The 16,415-nt window shown below is 33.8% G+C and overlaps 2 protein-coding genes across 2 annotated transcripts; both read right to left on the bottom strand.

Moving 5' to 3' along the window:
- Positions 1-1,095: 1,095 nt before the first annotated feature.
- LOC130815181 (uncharacterized) lies at positions 1,096-6,797 on the bottom strand. The gene is made up of 7 exons (XM_057681564.1): positions 6,312-6,797; positions 5,411-5,553; positions 5,056-5,327; positions 4,133-4,287; positions 3,228-3,490; positions 2,353-2,415; positions 1,096-1,746 (listed from the first exon to the last, which is right to left on the bottom strand). The coding sequence occupies exons 1-7, from the start codon at positions 6,592-6,594 to the stop codon at positions 1,495-1,497; spliced, it is 1,431 nt and encodes a 476-aa protein (XP_057537547.1). The 5' UTR covers positions 6,595-6,797; the 3' UTR covers positions 1,096-1,494.
- Positions 6,798-9,350: 2,553 nt separating this feature from the next.
- Positions 9,351-16,097, bottom strand: LOC130814841 (uncharacterized). The gene is made up of 5 exons (XM_057681070.1): positions 15,765-16,097; positions 15,556-15,672; positions 11,646-11,680; positions 10,166-10,266; positions 9,351-9,770 (listed from the first exon to the last, which is right to left on the bottom strand). The coding sequence occupies exons 1-5, from the start codon at positions 15,944-15,946 to the stop codon at positions 9,684-9,686; spliced, it is 522 nt and encodes a 173-aa protein (XP_057537053.1). The 5' UTR covers positions 15,947-16,097; the 3' UTR covers positions 9,351-9,683.
- Positions 16,098-16,415: the final 318 nt, after the last annotated feature.

The following is a 16,415-nucleotide window of genomic DNA, read 5'->3' on the forward strand; positions in this document are numbered from 1 at the left end:
ATAATTTTTGAACTTGTTGAACAATAGTTGCCGAGCAATTGTACGTGGATCGTTTGTCAAAGCTTGGTTTAGTCTCTTCAACCTACTTTCTCGAACATAAGATCTTTACAAGGATAGGCAATCAGAGTTGGTGGTAAGAAAATCACGTGTTCAAAGCTCGCCACAAATAAAAATTGTAATAATAATAAAATTTATGTCTCATGCTAGGTTCCCATAAAAAAAACAAAAGTTTTAATATTAACCAAATATTATTATGATTTATAAATCGTCTGTTATAATTATTAAGAACGGTGATAATAGTAGTGATAATAAAATTTCAATATAATTCTGGAAAATTTGAATAAAATAAGATTATTTAATAACTTAATTCCAAAAATAAGCTTTTTGAAAACTTATTTCCCAAAATAAGCGTCTGTACGTCCAAGCCTAGCCTCGGGAACATTCGTTGTTACTAACAGCGAAACATTGAAAAAAAATAATAAAATAAAAGGGATCAGTCACTGTTACTAATAGCGACTTTAAGGTTAACTGGTAACTCCTTCATCTCATCGGCTGGAATAAGGAAGTAACTGAGAACTGAAAACGTAAAACACATTAAGTCGTTGTTACTAACAGCGACTTAAAAAAAATAAAAAATAAAAAATAAAAAATAAAAAAAAATTAAAATTTTTTTTAAAGTCGCTGTTAGTAACAACGAATGATCCCGAAACTAGGCTTGGATGTACGGATGCTTATTTTGGAAATTAAGTTTTTACGGAGCTTATTTTAGGAAAAAGGTTGTTCAATTGTCTTATTTTTTTCAAATTCTCTATAATTCTGCTAGTGTAAGGTGTTTTTTTCGAAATAAAAATTTAACGTTAAATGTCCAATTTAAAAATTGCTTTAACTTCACCTTTTTTATCTCTAACTTACTATCGCTTATAACTTAAAAGAGTTATTACGAAAAACACATGATTAATGATAGTTTCATGAAAAATTTTAGTACTAGAAGTCTTTAATATAAGTATATAACTACTATTAAAAATGACTTATTTCCAAATCGGATTTTAAAATAATTAGGATCTGATTTCTAGATTTAACATGCCACAGTCGAAGTCCAAGAATTCAAATGAACAACTTGTTCAAAGTACATTCTGAACAACATTTCAAAAATTATATAAAAAAAACAAGAACACCAATTTCTCGTAAAACTTATGATTCAACATATACACCTTTGAATGTGATTTGTAAACTTTGAATCTAATCTTCCTAAAAGATTTTTTTTTTTTTAACTTGTAGTAAAACCGAAGAACCTTCTACAGATAAGGAGGGGAGCGGGAATCAATCCGCACTCTAGGAAAACCAAACCCTTGTGGTGGAAGGAGAAGCCTCCAAACACTAGGCCAACCCGTGATTCTGTAATCTCCCTACAAGTTAACCGCCTAAGAATTACTTTTCGAGGTTTGGTCCCCATTTTCAATGGAAAAATACAGACCACGGAATGCTCTTGTTAAACTAAGTACGGTTCTTCGCTTTCCTCAAGACTTCTTTAAGAACATGCGCTATTCGTTCTTCCATATGATGCTCGAGAAATTGCTGTTTCACCCTCTCATACCCTTTCCATCCCATGGTCAGCCTTCTCTCAACATGGGTTGCTAGTTTCACAATATTCCTCGCAAGGGGGGTGACACCTTCTTTTCCCGCAGGGTGCAACAAACCCGTTGTCTTGTTCAACACAATTTCCATGGTGCCTCCAGCAGCTGTTCCCTAATGGGAGTTTGTTATCAATTCAAAAAGTCAGGAAACAATAGGATATCAACTCTTAAATCAATTTATGGAGGTTCATGAGAACTTCTAAAATCGTATGTATGAATATTGATAATACAAGTAGCATATGACAAGCAAGATATGCAAACATGGAAATATCTACAGCATCAGCATAGTTAATTAGTCACTAACAAATATGGTTTTTGGATGTTCAACAGCCAGACGGACATAGAATGGTATTAATTAACTTTTATGTTAGCTACAAGAGTATGGGCGTATGATTTAACATTTTGATCACAGATAGAATGGTACTCTCAAGGAGAGCAGCCGGAACACGTGCAAAAAGAGAACCCCTCAAAGAGGTTCGGGGTTTGTAAAAGATCATGTAAGTAGCAAGTTAAGAACAAGAGATAGCAAAGGCAATGTCTACCCATTTCATTTCAAGTCCTTTTTTTGGAATGTGGCAGGCAAAGACATGTAAGTAAATAAAGCACGCCTATCATCAACACGTTAAGTCAAGGTCCCCTAAGTCAATGTTTATTGTCTTCATTGCCTTTTCCGGTACTGTGACGACAAAATATGGACGGCATAGCAAAACATAATTACCAGCACAGGAAGCCGAAAAGCCATAGCCTCAATGGTTATCCTCCCAAAACATTCTCCGCGTGCCTAAAACCAATCATGAATTTTCAATGTTAGCCTCAAGAAAAAACGTTTGCAGGCATGCTCTACAAGTTCCCATAGGACTATGAACACAAATGAACAACTTAAACATAAGAAACGACACAATAATGTTCTTATATATAAAAGTGAACAACATTTCAAATATACGGTGTCACCTAATACTATGCCTTTCTGTTGTGTCTAGATATCCAAAGGTCATGTTCAACAAGTTCCCATAGCACTATGAACACAAAAGAACAACTTCAACATAAGAAAAGACACAATAATGTTCAGTGAACAATATTTCAAATATATGATGTCGCCTAGTACTGTGCCTTTCTGGTTGTGTCTAGATATCCAAAGGTCATGCGTACAATAATAATTGATGGAAACACATATATATCCACAGGTAAACTACTCAAAAACCTATGCATACACTACATCCCTTGCAGAACTATAGTCTTTATCTCATCTAGCAACATAAATGTGCCAGATGAGTGCTGCTACACCAGAGTCATGAGGTAAACATAAAAAACAGGATGCTTATACCTAATATTACCGTCAATGATTGAGCATAATCAGAAACCTAAATCAGACAAAAATATCATAAAAAGTTAGCAGTAATGACTCAAAAACTAGCACACCTTTTTGTTTTCTTTCCTTTTCAGGGAGTAGGAAAAAATATTGAGTAAAATTCCTTGATCTAGATATACTTAAAGAAGTAAAATAGTAAAGACAAAGTAACTGTGACGCTGGAAGAACAAAGCTAAGTAACAAGCCCTTCTCGAATACAAGATATATGTTTCAAATACAGGTACCTGTGAGTTTTGGACAAGAACATCAATTGCGGCAAGATATGGAGCAACTGTCAAGGTCTTATTAATGAAATGGACACGATTCTGAATCTTTTTTTCAGTAACAAAGCTGCGGAGTTCTGTCTCAAACTTAGTTTGTGCACTCATGTCACTTCCTACTACCACTGCATGCATAGGTGGCACCTGTAGTTTCTTCTCTTTAATAATCTGCAAGCTTTCATGGAAGGCACGCAGAAATAGATCTTGACCTTTTCCCCGAGAAACACCTGCAGGCCCAGAGAGATCACCAATACATTACCCCAATCGATACTATTTCATATGCATGCCACAAGAAAAGCCGATCATCAAATACAAGGTCCCATATGTACAAAAAAAAAAAACGAGACTCATTTCCCAGATTAGTATAACACTGAAGTTGCCTAAATGATATCCTTGCCACTCTTTTTCACATTATTTGGACTCTTACTCTCACCTCAAGTACCCGTGTAGGACCTTCAACACTTTGCACTTCATATTGGCAAGAGTAATGTAGCTTTTTATTAATAGTCGATTCTGACACTTGAATACATACCCAAATCAGTCGAAGTAACATAGTTTATGTCTAGTTTCATTCCGATCATCTACCAGTTGCTAATGTAAAATATATGCCTATAGCCCTACACATAATGAAATGTACAGCTTAAAAAGAAAATATGATCTAAAACAATGCAGCAATTTTAGGTATTGTCATTGACATTGGCTCACGATTCAAGTTCATCTTTAAATTTTCTTTCACCCACCCAACCTCCCTCATACTGCTTTTTTTATGTATTCACATGGAGAGACATTATGAACCATCATTTCAGGAAAAACAACCTTCCAACCCCACCCCTTTTTGCAGGATGATCTTCTGGTAGGAAGTAACATACTATTTATGATAGCGAAAAGCAGATCTTCATTCTGCACCCCAAGATTTGCACGTACATGCTCACGAAGAACTCTTTTAGCCACACTGTTCTCAGCAACTTCCATAAGGTCCTTACTATTTCCAAGGTGCACGACGAAAGTATCTGGCATCTTTATACTGAATTGTTCACATATGTTTCAACATCAGGTGTAGCTCATAAAGATAAAATCAAAAAAGCAAGAACAGGACACAATTAAGAGAAGTTCACTACAAAATATATAACTGAATTTTCCACTCAACCAATCTGATTTCAAGGATCCATAACACAAATTCAACAGCTGATCATGGATAAAGAGACACATAAAAGGGAAAGGGTAACAAAATATAATAGAACTATATAAATTATACTCCCCAATATTTCATAATTTAGACTTTGTCATTATAGTGAAACAGATAACCGCATTCTTGATCTATTTACTCATAGTTATCTGATTTCCAGATGAAATCACTAAGTGCAAAAAGTTCATGGATCAACTGCTTAAGTTCCACCATTTTATATACTCTCACATTCATCCTTACAGTCCTGATTCACAAAATACATATAGAACACGATATATCATGAATAGTACAAATATTGAATGGGATTTTACAATGTTAGCACAATGCATTAATAAACATGTATGGCAATCAACTTAAACATTCCCAACTGGAATGAAATCAAAGAGAAACATTCTTCTACTACCAGTAGCTTTTTTTAGTTTTATGGAAGGGGATCAAAGTGCAAGAAGCTTACTAAAATGTTTTAAAAAAAGATTAAAGCCAATTTAGTAGGTGCTGAAAAAATTCAAGAACAAGTGGCCGCACAGCAGACACAATAACCAGAAATACAAGTTAGAAGGTTAATGGAACTATCCAGGCATAAAGAAAGTAAACATAATGAGATACCCCAAACGTTCTTTAGTTCTGTTTTGCCAATATTCTGCTGTGGTGTGAGAGTCAATCATAGCAGCTGCCACTGATGGTAGATGCTTCACATACTCCAACTTGAAGTAATGTCCTCGCATTTCATGAATCCACCACAATATCTTTGGAAGAATACGAGTAACACTATCTTTCAGAACGGCATCCAGCCATTTCCCAGCAACAGCAGTATTTAAAACAACTAAATCAGCTTTCAAAGCAGTATCAATAGCCTTTTGACCCTTAGCATGCAGAATCTGAACATAAAATACAACCATTAGAAGAAAAAGGAGCATAGCCATTGATAAATCCAAGTTGCGGAGAACTAAAAAAGTATCACCTGTACTCTTCTATCTAGCATCTTACTTTCCAAACTATATACAACCTGATCTGGTTCAGCAGGTTTTTGATAAGTTATCCACACAACTTCGGCTCCGACACCTCTTAACAAAAATGCCAACTCCATCAGCAGCAAAGGCCCACCTAAACACACATCAGATCATCAAAAAGAACATTTAAAAATGAAATCAGCAGCCAAAACAAATCTGCAATTATCAGATCCAGCAATCCATACATACAGATAGCATAATTTGCACTATACCAACACAATGTTCTTCACAACTCCAAAACTTTCCGGTAAACTCTAGAGATTACAAGGTTTTCCATTTATGAATTCCTTAAAGTTTGACAATTCAGTTCAAGTTGGCAATTTATACCTTAGGGATTGTATAGTACGTTTATAGAACTTGGTGAATATAGGAGCATATAGTAGTGTAACTTCACTAAAGGATTTTAGTCCCAGTTAGTTATTGTGATTCTAAAGCTCAATCCTTAAATAGACTTGCTGCAATACAATAATACATGAATTTGATGTAGCTTACGCGTGAGAGGAGACAAGAGAAACAATTAAAATCAATCATACAGTCGAAAGGGGATAGAAAAAGGAAAGTGAGGGAAGAACTTCCTCCCCAATGCATATATATCCCACTAAATTTGCTACAGCTCGGAAATCAAAGTCTGTAGGAGGGCTTATCAGCTAAGAATTTTACTTGAAAAACAATACTCCTAACAGAAAATCAAATTGAAAACATAACTTCTTCAATAGTTTAAGCAATATGAATCACAAACAACCCAAAAGGCTAGCAAATCGAATCTAATAGAGCATTAAAACACAAAATTCAAGTAAATCAGAGCAAAAATAGAGATTATTTTTTTTAATGAATGAGGCTGATAATGAGTACCAGAAAGAGAAAGCTCATGCGATACCAATAGAACGAGTTTGGACTTCATGAAGTAAAGGGGACTAGAAAGTGACGAAGACAACGACGAAGAAGTAGAAGATTTAACGGTCGGATTCGACTCCTTGTTGCCATAAAAGAGGCGATCATCACAAGAAGGAGAAATGTTCGCACGCATCAGCAGGACGATTAGACTGGATATCGAAAACAGAGCTAAGATCGATAACACCCATTTCTTCTTCTTCAATGATTGCAGATGGGATGAGGATGATGTAGGTTTCGCCATTTTTAACAATGTATGTTGTTACTAGTTAGCAATGGCAAGCAGAAGAATGAGTCGCCAGGTTTTCATTTTCTAGGGTTTTAATCGTGAATCTGGGGGTTTTGATCAATCAATGGAAGAAGCTCAAGGAGTTCTTGGATACTCCTATGGAGAGATTCCTAGTTTTAGATCGGTGATACCAAAAATGGAAGAAAATTTACTGTTAGAGTATGGAAGAAAATTTACTGTTAGAGTATATAACATATAACATATCCTGAGGCTTCAACCATCAGCTTAAGCTTTTGTTTGAAGCCTCAGGATATGTTATATACTCTAACATTTACAAACTGAAAAATATGAGTATATAACTAAAAAACAAATTCAAATAAAAAGTATATTTTTAGTTTAAATTTTCTGATCCATTGTTATGTTGTAAATGTTGTATGATATTTTTATTAAAGAATTAGTTCCTTTTAAAAAAGTTATCTCACGATATTTAATTTATTAAATAATAATTAATCGAAAAAAATTAAAAAACTATAAATAATTGAAAAAATTATGAACTAGAATATGTAGCTTTTTAATGATTAAATGATATAAGCTAAAAAGACAAATATTTATCAATATGGATAGTATTATAGTTATAAATGATAATGAAGTCAAAAAGATATAGAACGTATAGTAGAAATAATAACAACAATAATGATAACATCATCATTGAATTTTTGAGGAAAAATTATTATTGAGATAGTGACATGTATGTTGTTTTGAAATGAGCTTATTAAGCGGTGTTTTGTTATAGTAATAGTTATACATATATATTAATTTATATTTTTGAAAAAGAAAATATCAAGTATCAAATAAAGTAAAATAAAAAGGCTACAAGATCAAAAGAGTGAAATAAATTTGTGAATAAGATTTAAAGACAATGCAAGGTAAATAATACAACATTGAATGAACTTGAGTGCAAATAAAATAAAATAAAATAAAGGGAGACTTTTTATGAATGATGATTTTATTTGTCAATTTGTAAATATTGAAAAGAAAATCCTTGTTTTATGTCAATTATAGTTGAATGGCTTAAATGAAAGAAGTTATCGGACAGAGTTTTGGCCAGTTAAAAAGGTATATGACATTAGATGGGGTAGCAAAGACACGAATGTTAAGGAGGACATGTGTGCGCACAAAGATGGAGAAATTGTATATCAGATTTTGAGATATTAGGGATTGCATCTATCTTTATAAAAATGCGTGAGAACAGATTGAGATGATTTGGACATGTGCAAAGGAAGCCTACCGATGTGCCTATGGTCGTGAGAAGGGTGGAAAGAATCACGATTGAGTGATTGATGTAAAGAGAAGTTGCAGTAGGCCTAAGAAAATGTAGGAGGAGCAAATTAAGAATGACATAAGCGAACTGCAACTCAATGACGATGACATGTCATATTTACGTCATCATCTCATCGACAATGGATAGTCACCTACACTTACACAGTTACACCTATGTCACATAAGCCCTTTTTATTATTCTAGTCTTTATGATTGTTTTTATATTTCTTTGGTCATGTTATGAACCTTATTTTTTATCTTTACTTGCTTTGCTTTCTTGGCATATCTTCTTCCGGTGCAAGGATAACTCGGCCACATCAGCCGGTATGGAAATAATTTGTGGTCTTTCATCTCTTTTCAAACTCAAATTATATTTTTTATTAGCAGATTACACTAGATAATGAGGACGGTAATGTTTTCGAGCACTTATGAACTGACAAACCATGGTTACCAACAGTATTGGAGGACAGAAACCAATTTCAAGATCAGTCCCAATCGACTTAAGGGACACTAAGAAGCATCTTTATCTGTTAAAGCAAGTGCCAATAATCTTAATGATGACGTAAAATTTAAACATATAATCGAACATGCTTTGTCTTGTACTTTAGAGAGAGTCAATAAAGATGTGTCGGATATGGGTGATTTAAGGTTTGTAACGGTTGATAAGAGTTTCTTGATCAAAGCAACAAAGAAAGAAGCAGACTGTGAGTGGCTCGACCAACCGCTCGATCGAGCAAAGTCTTAATCGACCGGTCGAGCGGTGTTAGCTCGGTCGAGCAAGGTGTCCAGAACAAGTCAGTAGCTTTACTGGAAGCTCGCTCGACCGAGCGAGATAGTGGCTCGATCAAGCGGAAGTCCTGCAGACTACATTGGATCCTGTTTTTGGTCATAATTTGTAGTGACTATGCAATAATGTGGTGCATTACTCTATTGTTTATTGTAATGTTTATTGTCATAGTTAATTAGGATGTTAATTGGGATGTTACATGTGAGTTTATGGTGATTTATGAGGGAATACTAAGAGTGATGAATATATTGCCTATAAATAGGATTCATCACTCATAGTAACATTCACCACAAAACACACATATTGTTGAGAGAGATATTGCATTGTTAGAAACTTGAGAGTGTTCTTACTTTGCTTTAGTATTTGTGGTCTTGAGAGATTGTTCTCAAGATAAGGGAGGTTTATTATACTTGTAATTGTTGAATTCATTATAATAAACTATATTTGAGGTGAGGTATTCAAGATACCTCATAAACACTTGTGTTCATCTTTTGCATTATATTTTTCATTTGTTTTTCATTGTTGAACCTCTTTGAGACTTTCGTTTTCATTATCAACATTTTCATTCCAGCAATTAATAGTGAAGGGGTTTAATTCATAATTGACAAAATTAAGAAGCCAATTAACCACATTTGTGTTTTTGGTATTTTAAAAAAAAAAAAAGAGAGAGGTAATTCTCAGATTGATTAATCATCTGAATTCTAAAGCATTTAGGTTGACATCCATAGTTTTGTGCAGATCGAATTCTGCATGAACGATATCGACTCAACAGACCAAATATGCAAATGTACAAGACATAGACAACTTCCGCGAGAAATGATAAGCAGCTTCAGCTTTCTCTCGAGTATTTTTTTTAACTTGTTCTAACCCGTGATCTTGCATAAAGCACACCAACTACAAAAGAAAAGCACCAAACTTGGAAAGTTCAAGGCAGCATCAAAAGCAGGCAATAATTAGCTGAAAACTTTGATATTGCTCAGATGATCGTATACTTCGATTATGAGGACTCGCCATATGGGAGGAGAGCTGCTGCAACTATTCTACCTTCCTCGTTCAAAATGTTGTACGTAGAGGCAGCGTTGCGCTGAAAGGGAACGGTTGAACATGAGAAACCAAAAATAAAGTATATATTATAATCCTATGTTTCTCTTTAATAGCTACACTTCTCTCTTTTACGAGAAAGTTTTTTGAGAAAACTATAACTATTAAAAAGAAAGGGAGAATAGTATTATTTAAACTACATACAGAACACAATTTGTGCACCTACATACATTCATAAAACACATGAATTGTGAATGTGAAAGTGTGCAAAAGCGCCTGTGCCTCGGTTTAAAAAGATGTAAGATGCACTGACTGAGGTAATTGTTCACACATGTTTTGTGAAAATTATTAAACGTATGAATACTAGGTACTACTTATATTCAAGCATCTGTTAGAATACACTAAGAAAACATAGTAAAAACGCATTATCACATTTACCGAGTCAACTGCTTCTATTTTCATGCCCATAGAACGAACATAGCTCCGAAGTTCAAAATTTACTGGTTGAATGTGCCTTCCACATCCAATAATTAAAATTTCTGCAATTCATCACAAAATGAAAATTTTCAGCAGACTACCTTCTCTATTCCCTAATCTGTCATCTTGGAGAAGCTGCATAAAAGCAACGCAAAACATAGCAAATATTAACTGTGACAACAACATACCTATGTAAACAGAACATGAAGTGCAGGAAATAATAAGTAGATGGACTATAGGCACCAGCATTGACACCTAAAATCTATGATGGATCTTCTTTTCCAATTGTACGTTAATCTAAAGTTTCGGAAACGAAGGTTCTTAAACAAGATTCAGTGGGAAGTTTCCAGTTTCTGTTAACTATCCTCTAGAACCATATCGGCATCAAAACTACTGACTGCATCATTTAAGTTTGTAAAAGGTAGAGAGATTGTGGTGATACTGCCATCAGCAAGCCCATAATCACAAGTTTGGCTAGAACTTGACTACTCGCCAACTTCGAAATTCAGGTATGAGCCAAAGAATGAGAGAAAACAGCAACCATGTAATAGATCTTAACATTGCCCAATGTCATAGCAAGTATATACATATATGGAAGACAAGAGAAAGGATGAGCTTCTCCAAATTCTTAAAAATATTTTCTATATCTATAAAGTTCAGAAGCAGTACGTTTGACATTGTTGAGCGCCTGAAGTTTTGGGATAAAAGTAGGGGCAACAGATATAGTTAAACATGAAGAAGCAATGCAAAGTCACCTGCCCTTTCAAGAAATGAAGACTTCTTCAAATAGAGAAATCAGGACTACTTAGTTAACATCCAATTTGATAAAACACCTTGCAAAAGAACTGGAGTTCAGAAGTTGGCATGGCATACAGTGAATATCGAAACAAAGAAAATGTGTGGGGCTTCCAAATCGTGAGATGACTCGACAGACTAAAGAGATTAAGCTAACACAAATGACACAACAAACCACGTTGACTGACAGGCTAAGACAGCCTATTACTTAAAACTTAATCAGAACTTGTAACATTTCATAATGACTATCTTTTCATCATATTCGATTTTCGAAATCAAAACCTGCTTTCTCATCAAATGAAAACTAATAAGCTAAAGGCACATATTACTGGAACTTGCAGTTGCAGAATTGTCATTGGATTAGATAATACTATAAAATGTTTTGTTTTGGACAGTACTTAAGTGGGATCAGCCACAACGAACCAAAACATATCAACATGAGAGATTGCAATTCTTTTTTAAAACAATGTCACCTCCTTCTACCAAAATCCAAAAGCATCAAGAATACCAAGGCAATTTCAAATAGATTGTTCTTAGGAAAGCATTTTATAAAGGCATAATATAATAACTTGATCAATAGGCTCAATACAGTACTTTTACATAAAACATTATCAATAATGCATTTAAAAAAACAATATAATGTCACCTGGTATAGGCCGAAGAATTTGGAAGATGGACAGGCTGCATCAGGAAAAAAATAAATATGAGCTAAAAAGATTTTCTGAAACACTGAGCACATTACAGGGAAAGAATAAAACAACTTCACACACAGTATCGGACAAAGAATGCACCAGAGAGAATAATTATAGAAAATCACAAACTTCAGTTCAACCAATGTTTAGATTGATATAAAAGCAATTAATTAGCAAAGATTCAGCATTGTCATATTATGATGAAATCAAGTTAATGCTTTAAATAATCCGAATTGAGAAAATGTAATGAACTGAGCTTGATAATGTAGCAATAATCAATAAGTTGGGAAGTGCAGTCTAAGAAGAAAAACAGTTATAATGGAGGAAAATTACGAATAAAAGCAACAGAGGACCAAAAGAGAAGAGAGATATGCATACAAATGAAATTGAGAGAAAAAAATCAATGATAAGCGACAAAGAAGTGAACCCCAGCAGCTTGCTTATGTAATTTACTAACAAATTAACATGTAAGGAACCTATATAAGTATTGCCAATTTAGAAATATCTTTTCAAGGATATTAAATTCCATTTCTATCTTGCTTTGTAATATTTCATCTCATATTCAAAGTGCTTTTCCATTCTCATCGCAGATCAGAACGTTTTTCCAAATTTCATGAGCAATGCAGCAAGGATGCATTTACTGACATGTTCATTGTTTTCTCCGAGTAAAACTCAAAACCTTGTGTTAGTTATATTTATCGAGCCCGAGCACCAATAGAGAAGGTGGTGAACACATACTTCCATGAATTGTGATATTTTTTCTTTGTACACAAATTATTTACTGAATATTGTTGAACACTATCTAGATCATATGAAGGAGCTTCAGCAACCTAAAAGCTCCAAACATTTATCATGGAAATGAAACATCATTACATCACATCATATCAGATTATCGTTCATCATCAACCTAAAAGCTCAATTTTCTTTCTAGTAGCTTCATTTCCCTTTTTAATGGCTTCTACAAACAAATCAACTACAGTCTAGAAGTAGCGTCTTTAATTTTTGATTCCCAAAAAAAATTTAAATGGGGAAAGAATTTTGATAGAAAGTGGAAAAGTAAAACTAAAACGGCGAAGGTGTTCCCTAGCACAATCCACCATACGGAAATAGTGTGCCAAACTACCAACCACATGGAATAGTTGATTTCTAGAAGAGTTCTAATTTCACTAATCATGGTATTACTTTAGAAGGTTGACTACCAAAGCATTATTTCAAGGAAACTAGGATTCGATCATTATAACCATGTTAAATGAGTTCACCGATACAAAAATATTCTTTTTCCCTTGGAAGTTATATCATCCTTTTTAACTCTCCATTTAGTAAACATGCTCCCCCACTTGTTTCATGATTCCCTAGATGATGCTAACATATTTGAGATATTTAAGTTATAAGAGGCATTGTCTTTCCTCAAAGGTCAAAAAATAGAAGACCAACGATATAGTATGCAAGAATCAATTTAAAGAATAGCTTGGCAGAGAAAAACTTGATTTTCAAACAATGTCCTAGGAAGAAGATCATAATTCCTTTTGGTTTGCCATGTCAAAGAAAGTTGATATTCAAAAAAAGAAGTCCATAACTCTACTTAAACCAAACTCTTTCAATCAAGATTTTATCAGCAAGAATGCACTTCAACGAAAAAGTTAAATACAATTGCAAAATTTTGATCATTCTCCTCTATTATATGGCAATATAAACCCTAAGAATGTTCTTTATTTTCATATAGCCAAATACTAACTCCTTATCATTTTCCTTGCTAGTCTTATCTATTGTTGGGAATTGGGATCAAAGCTTTGAAATTGTTGTTTTCAGTATTCCCCGAAAAGCTCTCACATAAAAGGAAAAAGTAAATAAAAGTATTAAAATGGAATAAGCAAGGCAAACCATTGCATAAAACATCCTCGCATATCAAGATTCCACGGATGTGTCCACCACAAGGGTGTTGTGGAGGCAATTCTTACCCACATGTGTGCAATATGCAGCTTTTAGGACTCAACAACTCAGCGACACCTAAACCAATGTGTCAAGGCTCCCCTTCTATACCTTTTATTTATTCCCACAATATAATTAGATTTTGGGACTAATTTTAGGCAAACATACAACCTTCTACACCTTCTCACACTATCTGACATGTGCTTACAGTTCACAATACCTTAATTTCCAACATCTAATAAAAGGGGGTGCTCTTTTCCAAATTTGTAAAGAAACTATCAAGAGCATGAGTTAGTTTTAAATTGTAGAAAGAAAAGAAATTCTATCTTTCTTAAATACTTTAGATTGAAGAATTTGTGTAGAGGACTAGTGTTGTGTCTTATATCTTCACTTCTAAAATCCAAATGTTTCACTCACAAAAGCCCAAAAAGCTTTTGCCTTTACTTTAATTGATGATTGTGAAAATGGAAGCTCAAGGCATAACTTCATATCTTCTAAGCAATATCAGATTTAGTTTGATTGAAACTTACGAGGGAATAATGGGATCACATGATTCAAGGGCAAGTAATTTACTACCACCACACATGACAAACTGACACAAATCTTAGCTTGGGTTGAATGGGTTTGGGATGGTTATATAAAAACAAATTATTGTCTAATATTGAAAATAATAAGATGTAGCTTAGTGGTTAAGAGTCTAGTTTTTACTGTATAGTTTAGGAGTTCAAATCTTGGTTTTGTTTAGATGATAACCTTGGTCCTCTCTAACTTACGGTCGACATCCGATGATAATGAACTTCTTCCTTAAAACTTAGGCCTTAGAACAAACACAATAAACAAAGAGTAATACTGGTGAGGCAACATACATTTTAGGGGAAGAATCAACTAGCCAAAAAAAAAACGATATCCCATTTCTCACACTAGATCATTAATGTTATTTTTTAATGGAACGAAATGGACCAAAAGGGAGGGAAAGAAGAAAGAACGAGATTTTCTTTATTTGAAAAAAAGGGAGAGAAAAACGAGGGGAATAGAATTGGAATGAATATATCTTTTACCTGATCTAGAATAAAAATCCTTCGAACAATAAAAAGGAAAACACAACACCACTTCCCCTCCATTTATTCATCTTCCTCCATCCTAAAATGTTATCCAAACATACACTAATTGGTCGTTTGTGTGGCATGATACATAAGTAAATTCCATGAAAAGTTCTAATTTTTAGAAATATATTTCCTAGTTTAATTCTTGAGAATTTCCTACATTTGTTTTTGGGAACAACTATTCCATTTCAAATTGGTGATTTTAATTATGAACTCATAAATAAAGAATTTGAGAAAGACAAGTTGTAAAAGGTCAATCTCAACCATAACTACTTTTAAAACAATAGAATTGAGTCAAATCCAAACTTTCATTTGTTTTGATTTGCCAAACACTAAATTTGAGTCAATTCTAAATTTCTAAATAAAATAGTGTTCCCAAAAATAGCATAAAGTTTTTTTTTTTTTTTGCTTGGAATCAAGAAATTTTCATTACCATAGGGGACTGTGTGTATGGTAAGTGAATCCATAGAGAGACTAGAATCAAGGAATATAGTATATACACTCCTGTGAATTTTAAATTTCTATTGAATAAATTTGTTAAACAAACAAAAATCTATGTAGCAACTTTCTCAGTTTTGAAATTCCTGTGAAAATTATGCAGCAAGTATAATTACAAAGCACAGGCAATGATATATGATATAAGTCCAGCAATTTTGATAGAATCACAATTCAATCACTTAATTTACAACTACCCTAATTCTATCCATACAATCAATATTAAAAATCCCGGGTAACGGCAAATGCATTCAGTATAGTGAAAATTTATTTTTTCATATATAATAAATAGGAGTAGCAACATGAAACACCAAAATTAGTATAAAATGACAAGTACCTTTGAGGAGTAATGTCAGTAAACTTCTTAGGACTCCATGACATCAACAAATTACCAACACAAAGCAAGCTACCTTCATACTTGACTCCATTAACCTTAAATCCAGTTTCATCAAACCTATTTCAAAACATTGCAATGATAAATCAAAATAATTATCAAACAAGCAATTAAATTATTCAACCAAAATCAAACTTAAGTATGAGAAATACTCTTGAAAGCGGAGTTGATCTTCCGGCACATTATCGATGAGATTGATTTGATCATAGAGCGAGAAAGTTCGTCGGAGTGAAGGCAAAGGTTGACGTGCAATAGAAGGTTTGGAGAGATCCTTGGTAAGGCCTTTCAAGAGGGATGGTAGAGTCTCCCCTGCTATAATCTGCCTCAGCGCCATGTTTTTTCCTTCCTCCTCTCCCTTTAAATTTCCTTTTGTTCGGCTTTTATTTTTGTCGCCGTCGTCTTTTGTTAATGTCGTCTATAAAGTGTTTAACGGTGTGGTCCGGTGAGTCTAGGGCAGGTCGGGTTATGCAACTTTTTATGGGTTGGGTTGGGTTGGGTTGAATAGGCGAAAAGGGACAAAATTTAGTTGTTATTGATAAAAAATTTAAAAAATAAGAGTTGCAACAAAATAATTTCTAAAATAAGTGTCTTTCATCCGAATCTGAGCTAAGGTATTGCTCGCTGTTATTAACAGCGGATAATTAATAAATTGAGTTAAAAGTCATCTCAATAATAGCCCGCTAGCCGCTGTTAATAATAGCGAACAATTATTGAGCTGATTTTTGACTCAGATTAGTAATCGTCAATTGTTAGTAACAACGAATGTATTAAATTGAGTCAAACTCAGCTCAAAAATCACCTCT

Source organism: Amaranthus tricolor, chromosome 6, assembly GCF_026212465.1.
Source record: "Amaranthus tricolor cultivar Red isolate AtriRed21 chromosome 6, ASM2621246v1, whole genome shotgun sequence".
Classification (NCBI taxonomy): Eukaryota; Viridiplantae; Streptophyta; class Magnoliopsida; order Caryophyllales; family Amaranthaceae; genus Amaranthus; species Amaranthus tricolor.